The 17,898-nt window shown below is 35.5% G+C and overlaps 1 protein-coding gene across 1 annotated transcript; it reads right to left on the bottom strand.

Moving 5' to 3' along the window:
• Nucleotides 1-1,894: 1,894 nt before the first annotated feature.
• On the bottom strand, nt 1,895-17,631 carry LOC116126199. Its single transcript, XM_031411909.1, has 11 exons — nt 17,475-17,631; nt 17,310-17,393; nt 16,731-16,826; nt 16,570-16,645; nt 16,384-16,482; nt 16,210-16,283; nt 16,009-16,116; nt 15,729-15,866; nt 14,854-14,959; nt 3,576-3,787; nt 1,895-2,305 (listed from the first exon to the last, which is right to left on the bottom strand). Exons 1-11 carry the CDS (start codon nt 17,595-17,597, stop codon nt 2,237-2,239), a joined length of 1,185 nt encoding a protein of 394 aa, XP_031267769.1. The 5' UTR covers nt 17,598-17,631; the 3' UTR covers nt 1,895-2,236.
• Nucleotides 17,632-17,898: the final 267 nt, after the last annotated feature.

Here is a 17,898-nt window from a genome sequence, read left to right as displayed (position 1 = left end):
GGAGAAGTTTTTGGGCGAATATCTCACTCAATCATACTGCAATCTAACCACCTAATGAGACACAAACCTCGTCGAACGACGACTACAGTGCTACCAANTTCAGTAGTGTTTTTAAAGAAATTTCAAGCATTTCGACACCTATCCCAAAGCTCATAGCAGTGGTGTCTTCTGCTAGTTTCAGCTTTATCTTCCTCAAGAAAGGTTGTGCAGAGGCAGTAGAAGAGATGTTGCAGGTTATTTCAAACCATTCATTGAAGAAGCAACCTTCTCCAATTCCAAAGGGATATTTTATTTGGATTTTACCACAACTTGTTGGACATGATGCTTCAGATGCTTTGAATTTGATTGTCCAGAGTAACAAATTGATTATGATCTACAACCACTATTTTAAAACCTGGCCTGACTTGGCCGGTTTAACCGAGACCCAGAAGCTTCACCGGGTTGGGTTTACATTGTTTTTATTCATCCAAAACCCTAAAATTTGGGATGATGATCGGCAAACAATTGAAGGCCGGGATGTTGGGGTTTTTGAAGAAAAAGTTCCAGTGAGTGCAATGCTGGTGACGGAGTTGATTTCCGATGAGTAAATCGGTCGGAAATAAAAAAAAAATTGGCGACGACAACAACCAGCTTTTGCTAGCGATTGGCGAGGCTAACGAGGGTGGGGTGAGGTGGGTTTTGATCGGGAGGAAGAGGGGAGTAGTTTCAGGGTGATGGGGAGGGTTTTTGACGCCAGCGTCGGTGAAATTTGGTTTGGAATGTCGATGTCGACGTCTGTGAGATTTGGCCAAAATTGAACCGATATCGGCCATATCTTGGGTAGATTTTCAGGGGACTGGGCTCAAGGACGATTGGAGTTCCATTTGGGGTGTTGTCACAGCTAACTAGTCGCTGGGCGATTTGTATTTGGGATGTGTTTGCGAAATTTTAAACTTACAGGGACTTAACTTAATTTTTAGGGATGTATTTACTAAATTTTAAAATTTTTTGTCAGCTGGTTTGACCGTCAATCAAATTGGTTAAACTAGTCAACCCGGGACCCAGCAATTTTGCCGGGTTTCACCCTGAGTTGGGTTTTAAAACATTGTCTGCAACAACAACAGATGAAGATCATTAACAACCATAATTGATTAATTATGGTTGGCCCTCCTTTTTCTTTGAGAATTGATATCAGGGAGAAGTTTTTGGGCGAATATCTCACTCAATCATATTGCAATCTAACCACCTAATGAGACACAAACCTCGTCGAACGGCGACTACAGTGCTACCAATGGTGGTCGATTTTGGCAAACAAGTGGTCAATCGAAGCAAGCGGTGAAGACTGAGTGAAGATGCCGAAGACTGAAGATGTCGAATGAAACTGAAGGAGGGATTTAGATTTTAGGATTTGGGTATAAGAGTTAATCCGATTTTGGCAGAAAATCGATTGAACCGATGGTTTGTTACAGTAACTCCAGTCCAACCGTGGGTCAAAACAGGTGAACTCTTATCCCTGGTTTTCCACCCTGCCCAGTGGCCCGTTCTCGGTCTGACCGGTTAAACCAACCAGGCCAAGCCGAGTTTTACATTGGTTGCTACAGTATCCCTTTGCTCCAACCCCTAGCGAATCTAGGTGAAACAATCTCCCCTATTTTTAGGCTCTCTAGGCCCAGCTTACCGGCCAAGTCCTGATCAAACCAGTCCCACCAGCTGGGTCGGGCCGGGCCGGGTTTTAAAACAATGGTGCCAACAAGGATAAAAGCTTCACAAAAGTGGTACTATTTTTCACTGTGCAATTTGTTTTCTCACTTGCAAGTACATTGCACAGTGAAAAACAGTGTTTATATCTTCAAACAATGAAAACAATAAGAAATAGAAGGGAATTTCAGCATTTGCAATATTGATAATAAAAATATGAATACAGGAATGTGAAAATCCATTCACTAAAACCACCAAAACCACATCATACGAGTATTATTACACATTACACTTTCCCTCACCTTCCTACAGAACCCACACTTGAAATATAAGCTTATGACCATTAATTTCTTTCTAAGCCAATCCCTACTTGATGGAGCTACTAATGCCTATAAAAGAGCATCTGACTTAGCCGGAACAAGCAGAACAGAAATGGGATACATAACAATGTAAAAAGCATCATCGGTAATACATCTACAAATAAACCCGAGTAAATGGTTCATAGGCATCCCAGACAGCTTCTGGAAGTTGAAAAATTCACGAAGTAGCTTTCTTCTATTTAGTCGAGCTTGACATTAGAATACAGAAGGGTGTCCCTTGTAAGAGGCATATTGAGAAGGAAGTAAATCTGCAGCCAAAAGAAAAAAACAACATAAGGGATTTAAAATGACAAAGATCTCGATACTTAATGCAGTAAATCAACTTTAAGGAACTCTTATTGAATTAAAAAATGTAAAATTCCTGAATATCTCAGTACGCTCATCAGCATGGCAAGCAACCATACCTAGACAATGACCAAAACTAGCAAGAACTACTAAATTGACAGAAACAGACACAAGTCAACTAAAAAAAAAAAAAAATTGTCCATGATTCAATATGTCCCTGCTTAAAGATATCCCATAGATTCCCTTACAGATCTTTCTACTCTTACAATGTTACTAATGAGTCTATATCTTACATGATCCTATGTCCTCAATTGCAACCATGTGAGAATTAGCAAATAGTCTGCCCGTAATTAAAATTCATTTTAGATTTAAAGTTGCATATGTAATTACAAAAGCCAAGACAAACTCTGCAGTCATCCAGTTAAATTCCCTTACTAATCTTTATCATTTAAGAAATCATCCACTTCAATAGGTCTAACTTACAAGCAACAAGAATGTAAGACCCTTACTTTTAAAGAAAAAAAGGTATGCTTATGATATTTATGATCCTAAACAATAGGAATGACATTGACATGTATTTTATTTATCAGTGAGAGTACCGAGGCAAATGCAACTATGTACTTCATGGACTCTGAGATAGAGTTATGCTTCACACAATAGGACTAGGCTTTAAATAAACTAAAATTTTAAACATTTGCAAGTTACAACACCTTTTATCAGAGTTCAAGGAAATCTAATATTGGATTTTACTTCCATATTGTTAAAAATGCTATTGATATCACCTATCATGTAATATCTGAATCAATCTCCTCATAGTACATTTAGAAGAGCATTTCCAAGTCTACCTATACCTAATCTCATAAAAAACACAAATCACTGAAGAGCAAATCAGAATTATAGATGGTATGTTGCTAAAGCTGGGATGAAATATGAAAGACTTTAAAAAATCGCTGAAGTATGTTAAAAGAAGTTTAAAATGAAAGAATAGTTTTCACATACACAACTTGCATCTTATTTCTTATTTACAAAGAAGTCAGACACATAAATAACTGTGCATACCCACACAAACACATATGTTATGCTCATGTACTAGAACTGTATAGGCATATAGCAGAATCAGAACAAAATGTGAGGTAGATAATTTGGATCACTGTTTCTACCAAACACTAACATCCAATATAGTTTCAGGTATAAAACAGGAGTCAACCCTTTGTTAAAACTGTATAATCTTACCCCTAAAAGGGTCGCAATGAGAAGAATGATTCCCGTTAACCAAGCAAGGGTCCGTCTAACCAACACCACCTCAGCAGCCATGGTTGCATTAGAATTGCTTTCTGTTTCGGCCAACCAACGTGAAGATGGCCTGGAAGTGAACATCAAATTCAACACGGTTTCTGATTCTGGAGGTGATGCACCATTAAAGAATATAACTCCAACAATTTGACCTGCCCAATAATAAATCCCAAGTCACAACAGGCATTTACAATCACAGGAAACATTAGATTAACCAATTAAAGCACAGTAATAAAATTAATTTAAAAAAACCAAATTGTTAGCTACAATTTTTCAAAAAACAATTGTTACTTGAAAGTGCAGTACTAGCATGCATTGAGTGTCAAGGCTTGAATGCACAATCTGCAAAATTTTATCAAGAAATTCTCAAGTTGACAAGCATATCACACCAAAAACAGGGAAACAGTGACTAAAATTTGCAAACACATATCAAGCAAACTAGGTTTGTTTTCCACAGACCATGGCACGGAGAGCCATAAAGATGCAGCCCAGAATAAGATGGCACTAGAGCCGACGGCGGGGACGGCACGGCCTGGCACGAAAAAAGCACAACACGAAAAAAAGCATGACACGACATGGCACGAAAATATGCAGGCCGTGCCGTAGGCCTTAAAAAAAGCTCGTGGGCTGACACAGCACAGCACGAAAAAAATAAAATTAATAGCTATTTTTTAAAATAGTCGTTACCCCCTTGTGCAAGGGGGTAACGGTTATTTTTTGCTAAAAATTCCCAATTATTTCTCTAATTTTTTCACACTCAATTCCAATCTTCATTCTCCTCTCTCTCAACTCTCAAGCTCTCATAATCTCTCTCAAATTCTCAATTATTATTTTCATCGAATTTATTTTAATTTTTAATCAAATTTTAAAGTGGATCCAAATTCAAATGAATTTAATCCTTTTGATTATTTTGATAATGAGTCACCACCACAAAATCTATCACAGCCACCCCCAGAAAAGAAAAGAAAGCAAAAATCAATGGTTTGGAAACATTTTACTCAAGCACAAGAAATAGTTCGTGGTGAAATCGTGCGACGTGCAGTGTGCAAATATTGTGGTTCTAATTTGGACGGTTTGAGTACAGGTGGCACTAGGCATCTTCGGAGGCATATAAAGGAACATTGCAAAAAAATGTCACAACATTTAAAAGGGCAACAATAAATTTCATTTACAAGGGCATCTGTTGCATCGGTATATGATTTAACTAGTAATCAATCAAACAGTGTAATGGGCGAGATTTCTAGCTTCACATATAGTCAACAAAACATGAGAGACTATATAGCTAGGTACGTTATCGCAACCGATCAACCTTTTTCATATGGGGATGATCTAATTTTAGAATGGTATATGCAAAATAGTGCACAACCTGCTTTTAGGAGAGTTCCTAGAAATACTTTAAGAGCTGATATTTTTAAAATTTACAATGAAATGAAAACAAATATTTAAAGTACACTTAGTAAATTTAATGGAGTTATTTCGTTTACTTCTGATTTATGGACGGCCACTAATCAAGATTTAGGATATATTTGTGCAACGGGTCATTTTATTAATTCAGATTGGCAACTAGAAAAAAAAAAATTCTTGCATTTCGTGGATTTTATTCTTTAAAAATAGAACTAATATCTATTATATGATATAAGACTAAACAAGTTGTAGGATAATAAATACATGAAATGTATGAAACGCAAAGAATATAATATAATAGATATTATCCTACAACTGTTTATTATCGTACAACTTGTTTAATCTTATATCATATAGTAGATATTAGTTCTATTTTTAAAAAATATAATACACGAAATGCAAGATTTTTTTTTTCTAGTTGCCAATCTGAATTAATAAAATGACTTGTTACACAAATATATCCTAAATCTTGATTAGTGGCCATCCATAAATTAGAAGTAAACGAAATAACTCCATTAAATATACTAAGTGTATTTTTAATATTTGTTTTCATTTCATTGTAAATTCTAAAAATATCAGCTCTTAAAGTATTTATAGGAACTCTTCTAAAAACAGGTTGTACACTATTTTGCATATACCATTCTAAAATTGGATCATCACCATATGAAAAAGGTTGATCGGTTGCAACACCGTACCTAGCCATATAGTCTCTCATGTTTTGTTGACTATATGTGAAGCTAGAAATCTCGCCCATTACACTATTTGATTTACTACTAGTTGAATCACATATCAATGCAACAGATGCCCTTGTAAATGAAATTAGTTGTTACCATTTTAAATGTTGTGGCATTTTTTGCAATATTCCTTTATATGCCTCTGAAGATGCCCAGTGCCACCCGTACTCAAACTGGTGCACGTCGCACAATTTCACCACAAATTGTTTCTTGTGTTTGAGTAAAATGCTCTCAAACCATTGATTTTTGCTTTTTTTTTTTTTTTTTTTTCTAGGGTTGTGGTAATGACTCATTATCAAAATAATCAAAATGATTAAATTTATTTGAATTTGGATCCATTTTGAAATTCGACTAAAAATTAAAATAAATTCGACAAAAAAAATAATTAAGAGTAGCTTCTTCTATTTAGTCGAGCTGGACATTAGAATACAGAAGGGTGTCCTGTAAGAGGCATATTGAAGGAAGTAAATCTGCAGCAAAAAAAAACACCATAAGATTTAAAATGACAAAGATCTCGATACTTAATGCGTAAATCAACTTAAGGAACTCTTATTGAATTAAAAAATGTAAAATTCCTGAATATCTCAGTACCTCTCAGCATGGCAAGCAACCATACCTAGACAATGACCAAAACTAGCAAGAACTACTAAATTGACAGAAACAGAACAAGTCAACTAAAAAAAAAAAAAAAAATTGTCCATGTTCAATATGTCCCTGCTTAAAGATATCCCATAGATTCCCTTACAGATCTTTCTACTCTTACAATGTTACTAATGAGTCTATATCTTACATGATCCTATGTCCTCAATTGCAACCATGTGAAATTAGCAAATAGTCTGCCCGTAATTAAAATTCATTTTAGATTTAAAGTTGCATATTTAATTCAAAAGCCAAGACAAACTCTGCAGTCATCCAGTTAAATTCCTTACTAATCTTTATCATTTAAGAAATCATCCACTTCAATAGGTCTAACTTACACACCAAGAATGTAGACCCTACTTTAAAGAAAAAAAGGTATGCTTGATATTTATGATCCTAACAATAGGAATGACATTGACATGTTTTTATTTATCAGTGAGAGTACCGAGCAAATGCAACTATGTACTTCATGGATCTGAGATAGAGTTTGCTTCACACAATAGGACTAGGCTTTAAATAAACTAAAATTTAAACATTTGCAAGTTACAACACCTTTTATCAGAGTTCAAGGAAATCTATATTGGATTTTACTTCCATATTGTTAAAAATGCTATTGATATCACCTATCATGTAATATCTGAATCAATCTCCTCATAGTACATTTAGAAGAGCATCCAATTCTACCTATACCTAATCTCATAGAAAACACAAATCACTGAGAGCAAATCAGAATTAAGATGGTATGTTGCTAAAGCTGGGATGAAATATGAAGAACTTTAAAAAATCGCTGATGTTTAAAGAAGTTTAAAATGAAAGAATAGTTTTCACATACACAACTTGCATCTTATTTCTTATTTAAAGAAGTCAGACACATAAATAACTGTGCATACCCACACAAACACATGTTATGCTCTGACTAGACTGTATAGGCATATAGCAGAATCAGAACAAAATGTGAGGTAGATATTTGGATCACTGTTTCTACCAAACACTAACATCCAATATAGTTTCAGGTATAAAACAGGAGTCAACCTTTGTTAAAACTGTATAATCTTACCCCTAAAAGGGTCGCAATGAGAAATGATTCCTGTTAACCAAGCAAGGGTCCGTCTAACCACACCACCTCGCACCATATGTTGGCAAAATCTTTTGGGATTTGTTGGCCATATCTAAAGCTATTGTGCTTTTTGTAAAGAAAAATGGTGATTTTTGTGAGGTAATACGTTCAGTAGTGTTTTTAAAGAAATTTCAAGCATTTCGACACCTATCCCAAAGCTCATAGTAGTGGTGTCTTCTGCTAGTTTAAGCTTTATCTTCCTCAAGAAAGGTTGTGCGGAGGCAGTAGAAGAGATGTTGCAGGTTATTTCAAACCATTCATTGAAGAAGCAACCTTCTCCAATTCCAAAGGGATATCTTATTTGGACTTTACCACAACTTGTTGGACATGATGCTTCAGATGCTTTGAATTTGATTGTCCAAAGTAACAAATTGATTATGATCTGCAACCACTGTTTTAAAACCTGGCCTGACTTGGCCGGTTTAATCGAGACCCAGAAGCTTCACCGGGTCGGGTTTACATTGTTTTTATTCATCCAAAATCCTAAAATTTGGGATGATGATCGGCAAACAATTGAAGGCCGGGATGTTGGGGTTTTTGAAGAAAAAGTTCCAGTGAGTGCAATGGTGGTGACGGAGTTGATTTCCGATGAGTAAATCGGCCGGAAATTAAAAAAAAAATTGGCGACGGCAACAACCGGCTTTTGCTAGCGATTGGCGAGGCTAACGAGGGTGGGATGAGGTGGGTTTTGGTCGGGAGAAAGAGGGGAGTAGTTTCAGGGTGATGGGGAGGGTTTTTGACGCCAGCGTCGATGAGATCTGGCTTTGAATGTCGACGTCGGCGTTTATGAGATTTGGCCAAAATTGAATCGATATCGGCCATATCTTGGGTAGATTTTCAGGAGACTGGGCTCAAGGGACGATTGGAGTTCCATTAGGGGTGTTATCACCGCTAACTAGTCGTTGGGCGATTCGTATTTGGGATGTGTTTGCGAAATTTTAAACTTATAAGGACTTAACTTAATTTTCAGGGATGTATTTACTAAATTTTAAAATTTTTTGTCAGCTGGTTTGACCGTCAGTCAAATTGGTTAAACTAGTCAACCCGAGACCCGACAATTTTGCCAGGTTTCACCCCGAGTTGGGTTTTAAAACGTTGTCTGCAACAACAACAAATGAAGATGATTAACAACCATAATTAATTAATTATGGTTGGCCCTCCTTTTTCTTTGAGAATTGATATCAGGGAGAAGTTTTTGGGCGAATATCTCACTCAATCATACTGCAATCTAACCACCTAATGAGACACAAACCTCGTCGAACGACGACTACAGTGCTACCAATGGTGGTCGATTTTGGCAAACAAGTGGTCAATCAAAGTAAGCGGCGAAGACTGAGTGAAGATGCCGAAGACTGAAGATGTCGAATGAAACTGAAGGAGGGATTTAGATTTTAGGATTTGGGTATAAGAGTTAATCCGGTTTTGGCAGAAAATCGATTGGACTGATGGTTTGCTACAGTAACTCCAGTCCAACCGTGGGTCAAAACAGGTGATCTCTTATCCCTGGTTTTCCACCCTGCCCAGTGGCCCGTTCCCGGTCTGACCAGTTAAACCAACCAAGCCAAGCCGAGTTTTAAAACATTGGTTGCTACAGTATCCCTCTGCTCCAACCCCTAATGAATCTAGGTGAAACGATCTCCACTATTTTTAGGCTCTCTAGGCCCGGCTTACCGGTCGAGTCCTGATCAAACCAGTCCCACCAGCCGGGCCGGGCCGGGTTTTAAAACAATGGTGCCAACAAGGATAAAAGCTTCACAGAAGTGGTACTATTTTTCACTGTGCAATTTGTTTTCTCACTTGCAAGTACATTGGACAGTGAAAAACAGTGTTTATATCTTCAAACAATGAAAACAATAAGAAATAGAAGGGAATTTCAGCATTTGCAATATTGATAAAAAAATATGAATACAGGAATGTGAAAATCCATTCACTAAAACCACCAAAACCACATCATACGAGTATTATTACACATTACACTTCCCCTCACCTTCCTACAGAACCCACACTTGAAATATAAGCTTATGACCATTAATTTCTTGCTAAGCCAATCCCTTCTTGATGGAGCTACTAATGCCTATAAAAGAGCATCTGACTTAGCCGGAACAAGCAGAACAGAAATGGGATACATAACAATGTAAAAAGCATCATCGGTAATACATCTACAAATAAACCCGAGTAAATGGTTCATAGGCATCCCAGACAGCTTCTGGAAGTTGAAAAATTCTGAAGTAGCTTTTCTCTATTTAGTCGAGCTTGACATTAGAATACAGAAGGGTGTCCCTTGTAAGAGGCATATTGAGAAGGAAGTAAATCTGCAGCAAAAAAAAAACAACATAAGGGATTTAAAATGACAAAGATCTCGATACTTAATGCAGAAATCAACTTAAGGAACTCTTATTGATTAAAAAATGTAAAATTCCTGAATATCTCAGACGCTCATCAGCGGAAGCAACCATAATAGACAATGACCAAACTAGCAAGAACTACTAAATTGACAGAAACAGACAAGTCAACTAAAAAAAAAAAAAAAATTGTCCATGGTTCAATATGTCCCTGCTTAAAGATATCCCATAGATTCCCTTACAGATCTTTTACTCTTACAATGTTATAATGAGTCTATATCTTACATGATCTATGTCCTCAATTGCAACCATGTGAGATTAGCAAATAGTCTGCCCGTAATTAAAATTATTTAGATTTAAAGTTGCATATTTAATTACAAAAGCCAAGACAAACTCTGCAGTCATCCAGTTAAATTCTCTTACTAATCTTTATCATTTAAGAAATCATCCACTTCAATAGGTCTAACAAAGCAACAAGAATTAAGACTTACTTTTAAAGAAAAAAAGGTATGCTATGATATTTATGATCCTAAACAATAGGAATGACATGACATGTATTTTATTTATCAGTGAGAGTACGCAGGCAAATGCAACTATGGACTTCATGGACTCTGAGATAGAGTTATGCTTCACACAATAGGACTAGGCTTTAAATAAACTAAAATTTTAAACATTTGCAAGTTACAACACCTTTTATCAGAGTTCAAGGAAATTCTAAATTGGATTTTACTTCCATATTGTTAAAAATGCTATTGATATCACTATCATGTAATATCTGAATCATCCTCATAGTACATTTAGAAAGACATTTCCAAGTCTACCTATACCTAATCTCATAAAAAACACAATCACTGAAGAGCAAATCAGAATTATAGATGGTATGTTGCTAAAGCTGGGATGAAATATGAAAGACTTTAAAAAATCGCTGATGTTAAGAAGTTAAAATGAAAGAATGTTTTCACATACAACTTGCATCTTATTTCTTATTATAGAAGTCGACAAATAAATAACTGTGCATCCCACACAACACATGTTATGCTCATGTACTAGAACTGTATAGGCATATGACAGAATCAGAACAAAATGTGAGGTAGATAATTTGGATCACTGTTTCTACCAAACACTAACATCCAATATAGTTTTAGGTATAAACAGGAGTCAACCTTTGTTAAAACTGTATATCTTACCCCTAAAAGGGTCGCAATGAGAGAAATGATTCCGTTAACCAAGCAAGGGTCCGTCTAACCAACACCACCTCAGCAGCCATGGTTGCATTGAATTGCTTTCTGTTCGGCCAACCAACGTGAAGATGGCTGGAAGTGAACACAAATTCAACACGGTTTCTGATTCTGAGGTGAGCACATTAAAGAATAACTCCACAATTTGACCTGCCAATAATAAATCCCAAGTCACAACAGGCATTTACATCACAGGAAACTTAGATTAACCAATTAAGCACAGAATAAAATTAATTTAAAAAAACCAATTGTTAGCTACAATTTTTCAAAAAACAATGTTACTTGAAAGTGCAGTACTAGCATGCATTGAGTGTCAAGGTTGAATGCACAATCTGCAAAATTTTATCAAGAAATCTCAAGTTGACAAGCATATCACACCAAAAACAGGGAAACAGTGACTAAAATTTGCAAACACATATCAAGCAAACTAGGTTTGTTTTCCACAGACCATGGCACGGAGAGTATAAAGATGCAGCCCAAAATAAGATGGACCTAGAGCCGGCGGGGGGACGGCAGGTTGGCACGAAAAAAGCACACAGAAAAAAAGCATGACACGACAGGCACGAAAATATGCGGCGTGCCGTGAGCCTTAAAAAAAGCTCTAGCGGACACAGCATGCACACAAATAAAATTAATAGCATTTTTAAAATAGTCGTTACCCTCCTGTGATCGTTACCCCCTTGTACAAGGGGTAACGGTTCATTTTATTTTTTATTTTTGCTAAAAATTCCAATTATTTCTCAATTTTTCACACTCAATTCCAATCTCTTTCCTCTCTCCAACCTCAAGCTCTCATAATCTCTCTCAAATTCTCAATTATTTTTTCATCGAATTTATTTTAATTTTTAATCAAATTAAATGGATCAAATTCAAATGAATTTAATCCTTTGATTATTTTGATAATGAGTCACCACCACAAATCTATCACAGCCACCCCCAGAAAAGAAAAGAAAGCAAAAATCAATGGTTTGGACATTTTACTCAAACACAAGAATAGTTCGGGTGAATCGTGCGACGTGCAGTGTGCAAATATTGTGGTTCTAATTTGGGCGGTTTGAGTACGGGTGCACTAGCATCTTCGGGATTAAAAGGAACATTGCAAAAAATGCCAAAATTAAAGGGCAACAATAAATTTCATTTACAAGGGCATCTGTGTACATCGGTTTATGATTAACTAGTTTCAATCAAACAGTGTAATGGGCGAGATTTCTAGCTTCACATATAGTCAACAAAAATAAGGACTATATGCAGGTACATTGTTCGCAACCGATCAACCTTTTTCATTGATGATGATTAATTTTAGAATGGTATATGCAAAATAGTTGCACACCTGCTTTTAGGAGAGTTCCTAGAAATATTTAAGAGCTGATATTTTTAAATTTACAATGAAATGAAAACAAATATTTAAAATACACTTAGTAAATTAATGGAGTTATTTCGTTTACTTCTGATTATGGACGGCCACTAATCAAGATTTAAGATATATTTGTGCAACGGTCATTTTATTAATTCAGATTGGCAACTAGAAAAAAAAATTCTGCATTTGGGATTTTATTCTTTAAAAATAGAACTAATATCTATATATGATATAAGACAAACAAGTTGTAGGATAATAAATACATGAAATGTATGAAACCAAAGATATAATATAATAGATTATCCTACAACTGTTATTATGTACAATGTTTAATCTATATCATATAGTAGATATTAGTTCTATTTTAAAAAATATAATACACGAAATGCAAGTTTTTTTTTTCTAGTTGCCAATTTGAATTAATAAAATGACTTGTTCACAAATATATCCTAAATCTTGATTAGTGGCCTCCATAAATAGAAGTAAACGAAATAATCCATTAATAATATAAGTGTATTTTAATATTTGTTTTCATTTCATTGTAAATTAAAAATATCAGCTCTTAAAGTATTTATAGGAATTCTCTAAAAAGTTGTACACTATTTTGCTATACCATTTAAAATTGGATCATCACCATGAAAAAGGTTGATCGTTGCAACACCGTACCTAGCCATATAGTCTCTCATGTTTTGTTGACCATATGTGAAGCTAGAAATCTCGCTCATTACACATTTGATTTACTACTAGTTGAATCAATATCAATCAACAGATGCTTGTAAATGAAATTTGTTGTTACCATTTTAATGTTGTGGCATTTTTTGCAATGTTCTCTTATGGCTCCAAGATGCCAATGCCACCGTACTCAAATGGTGCAGTCGCACATTTCACCACAATGTTTGTGTTGAGTAAAATGCTCTCAAACCATGATTTGTTCTTTTTTTTTTTTTTTTTTTTTTTTTTTTTCTAGGGTTGTGGTAATGACTCATTATCAAAATAATCAAATGATAAATTCATTTGAATTTGGATCCATTTTGAAATTTGACTAAAAATTAAAATAATTCGAAACGAAAAAAAATAATTAAGAATTTGAGAGAGATTATGAGAGCTTGAGAGTTGAGAGAGAAAGGAGAATGAAGATTGAAATTGATTGTGAAAAAATTAGAGAAAAAATTGAGTATTTATAGGAAAAATAAAAAAATTATATATATATATATATGAAATAGCTAGGGGTGTTCAAAAGAACCAGCTGGAACTGGAACCGGTGGGTATCCTGGGTTTGGTTCCGGTTCTTACCCAAAACCAATCGTCAATGGGTAGGTTCCAGTTCCAAATTTTTGGAACCGTTATTGTGCGATTCTGGTTCCGGTTTCTATAGTTAGAAACCGGAACCGGAACCGGAACCAGGAACCAAGAACCAGGAACCAAGACTAATATAAAATAAAATTAAAGATTATGGGGATTAATAAAAACTTTTGTAGAAAAAGTAATGTGAATACAATTATATTTATATTTCATAACATTTAAAGTAAGTTGGTTTGACTTTTGAGAATCTACCTTTACAAAGTAATGGAGTTTGTAATTTTGAATTTATAATTTGTAATTTTATTTTTGTTAACAAGTGCCAGGTGGGGGGGTATTTATAAGTTTTTAAGGGTTTTTTTGCCATTTTAAAAACTTTTGGGGGGTCCTTGTAATTTTACAAGGTAACTAGAACCGGAACCGAAACCGTTGTTACAGGTTCTGGTTCTATGTACGTAGGAACCGGAACCGACGTTCCAAATCTCAAGGAACCATCGATTCCAGTTATTTCAAAAAGTGCAGGGTACCCGGAACCGAACACCCCTAGAAATAGCCGTTACCCACCTTGCACAGGGAGGTAAAAGCTATTTTAAGTTTAAAATTGTCGTTACCCCCCCTACACCGGGGGTAACAGCTATTTTAAAATAACCATTACCCCCTTGCACAGAGGGGTAACGGCTATTTTTAATTTTATTTTTTTCGTGCCGTGCCGTGTCGGCCCACAGGCTTTTTTTAAGACTCACGGCACGGCCCGCATATTTTCATGTCGTGTCGTACCGTGTTTTTTTTCGTGCCGTGCTTTTTTTGTGCCGGGCAATGCTTTTTTCGTACCGTGCTTTTTTCGTGCCCACCGCCGGCTCTAGGCCATTCTAATAGCTATGTTAAGACAGGCATATATTAACTCTAATCTTTGCAGAGGTCAAATGAGTTAACTTCTGACACACTGGACCTACCTGTGCTTTAATCACACAACCAGTATGCTGAAACAATAGGCTATTCATCTCTATCCTGATTAATTGCTAGGGTTAAATATGTTCTGTCATGCTTCCCAGACTACAAACTAATTTCTAAAAACCAAGCCATGTTACCTTCATAAGATGTTTGTAATGAATCAAATATCTTGGAGAGTGTTGCAAGCAATAGTCTCATTCCTTGCTGGCCAACACCTTCAGGTCCATACTGCTCTTGCAAAGCCTGTAAAAATATTCAAGAGAATAAAATTATAATGAAGAAACTTTTAAAATACTGAATGCAAGCCTTGTTTATAGTTACATGCTTTTCAAGAATCTCAAAACACATTTCTTGTTTTGAAAATATGTAAATACAGCCAGAAAACAAAAACATCATCTGATCTGGAAAGTTTGATAAAATCAACATCAAGTACTTGGCAAATTCTAAACCTTCTGTTAGATGCAATAAAACAACAATAATCCTGAAAACATGAACAAGGAAAGACACTTAAATGAGATATAAGTTCAAGTTATGACAACGTGGAGATTACTCATAAATGTAACATCAAAGAACTAATTGGAAAGCAGAACAACAAATAACCAACACTGTACAATTATTTCATTAAGCAAGGAATCTAGACACAGTCACAATTAAACACTGACAAAAGGAGGAAACCAGACAGCTTCTTTGTCCAATATCTTATCCCAATTAATAAGAGGCATTCGGAAGAGAACCTCAGATGCCAAAGAAGAAAGATCAAAGAGGTAAAATTCATGTCACTGCAATAGGAGTGTATTATTTATACAACACAAAAAATATGCACTCATGCATGCACGATCCATGTTAGAAATTGACATCTTCTTTATGCCAGTGAGAAGTATAAATCATAGCAAACACCTTCTTTTAACATTCCAATTTATAATCCATACAATAAATTTCTGCAGCACAATCCACCACATTACATACATTTCAGAGTTTAAGACAGCAAAATACCAAGAGAAAGTATTATCACCTTAATTCCATCAAAAAAACCCATCATTAATTCAGCAGGTCCTTGCTTACTCTGTGCCAAACCTTCATGCACACCCATTGCCCTTTTGATATTCCGGCATAAAGCCAGAAGACTAAAAGCAAAATCCCTCTCTGCTTTCTGCAAAGAACTGAAATGTGACTCCTCCAGCAATAAACATTATAACTAAGAAAATAAGAGCTCAAACACAAAATTATAAAATATTAACAATCAATTCAGTGCATTAAAAGTAAAACACAAAATTATGCATCCTGAAAAAGACCTTTGACATATGAAGATTCACATTGACACCATTGGCCACAGGAATAGTCAACTCTCCATTCAGCGGTTCCGAGGCATCAGCAACATATGACCCACCCAACCAAGATGCCTATGTAAGTAAACAAACTTAAAAGTCACATAAGTGATACAGAAGATTAACACCAATGAGCACAATAGATATCAAGATCGAGTCATGACTAACTAATTCATGAATTTCTTTTTTGGAGTGATCTGCTAATTGTTCATCCAAGAAAACTACAGAAACTTCATCTTCATCTGCAAAAAAGAGGCATAAAATTAACAAATCTTCACCAACTTTCTTTGGAGACAAAGCTTAACACAAGAAATGCATAATAAATGTTAAAAGGTTAAGTACCTGGAAGTTGAATGTCAACTTTATTTGAACCAAGAATAACCTTGCTGTTAAAGGCATCAAATAACCGCATACTATCAAGGTCAACCACGAGCTTAGGATCTGCATAAAGAAGTAACTCATTTCACCACTAAGAACTTTGTTAAAAGAAAAAAAAAGTGAGATGCACTCAAGAAGCCAATGCATTACCAGCAACTCCTCTAACTTCCAACATTAAAACAGCACGTGGTCTATTGAATGGATTAGGCACGAGAACCTCATTCAACTGCAAAATAAAAAATAAAAAATAATTCCTTAAAGCCTCCACCACAGAAGACAAACAAGAGAGAAGGGCATAAAATTTTAACAACCTTAGATGAACCATCTGCTGCAAGTGTAGCAGGAGGTGCAAAACCAAGCAAGACTGAAACAGCAGCACCAACTTCCGATAGCAACATTGAATGAGACTGGAACAAAGCAACACACATCAACATATTGAAAAATTGAAGTGAGAACAACACTTCTTTATTTCCAATAACAGCACATAAAAACAGTATATTCATTCCAGCATCACAAGAAATACTAAACAAACTAATTTAATAATCAATCCACAAATTTAACTAGTAAATCCACATAAAAAAATACCCGAGGAACAATTTCTTAATACCAAATGCATCATAAAAACAGATATAAGAAACATTCTCGAGTGAAATATCACGTGCAGATTTTGTGAATATAATTGTATCAAAAGCATGTTCTCGAACTTAACATTTTAAATAAATGATCAAATTTAAAAATTTAATGTGTCAATTTAAGAAATCGAATTTCCAACTACTTACGTCCCTACAGTTTCTAAACAGCCAGGGAAACAAATCTCAATTGATCGTGTTAACGGCGAATAAAGAAAAAGCATAATTCGATGTAAAGTGATTGGATAGAATATGAATTACCTGAAAGACATCGTTTTGAGACGGAGTGCGAAGATATTGATGCTGCGGATTATCGATGAAGAAAACGGAACCAGTAGCTTCGGCCTAAGATCAAAATCAACCAAATTAAACAATTAAATCATTGGATAAAAACTTACGGAGAATAGAAAGAGGGAAAGAGCAAACCTTAGATTGGTAGAAGAGAAAAGAAGAGATAATGACAAGATTGAAGAAGGTGCGAACGCGAAAATCCATTGGAGAGAGAAAGAAGAGTTTGATTCTGATCTGTGGTTTCACGGGAAAGAACATGAACTTTGTTTGTTTTGATTATGATATGAGATTGATGAAGAGAATATGGGCCCGGGTCGGGTGTTTGGGGAGCCCGTTATTTAGGATCGACCCAAATTTAATTACCCAATGTTTTAAGGGTATGAAGCCCAATATTGGATTCTGTTAAGACTGAACTGCACTGCCGACTGAGCAGAAGTCTCGTCCTTATTGCCCGACGTTGCGAGACCCGGAGGCCCGTGGAGAACAATTTAAAGAAATGATCTTAAATCTTTGTGTACTAAACTTTAAGAGAAAATTTGGTCCAGAAAATATTGTATTA

The sequence above is a fragment of the Pistacia vera genome, unplaced genomic scaffold, assembly GCF_008641045.1.
Source record: "Pistacia vera cultivar Batoury unplaced genomic scaffold, PisVer_v2 Contig104, whole genome shotgun sequence".
Taxonomy (NCBI): Eukaryota; Viridiplantae; Streptophyta; class Magnoliopsida; order Sapindales; family Anacardiaceae; genus Pistacia; species Pistacia vera.
The sequence above is the reverse complement of the archived record's forward strand: the minus strand, read 5'-3'. Positions and strand labels throughout refer to the sequence as shown.

What these genes read in the sequence shown, in the direction of transcription:
- LOC116126199 (XM_031411909.1), bottom strand. Translation starts at nt 17,597, where the DNA reads ATGTTCTTTCCCGTGAAACCACAGATCAGAATCAAACTCTTCTTTCTC. An exon ending in GGAAGTTAGAGGAGTTGCTG is followed by an intron (nt 16,483 to 16,569) that starts GTAATGCATTGG and finishes TTCTTTATGCAG; the next exon opens with ATCCTAAGCTCGTGGTTGAC. An exon ending in TCATTGCGACCCTTTTAGGG is followed by an intron (nt 2,306 to 3,575) that starts GTAAGATTATAC and finishes TTTTGGCTGCAG; the next exon opens with ATTTACTTCCTTCTCAATAT.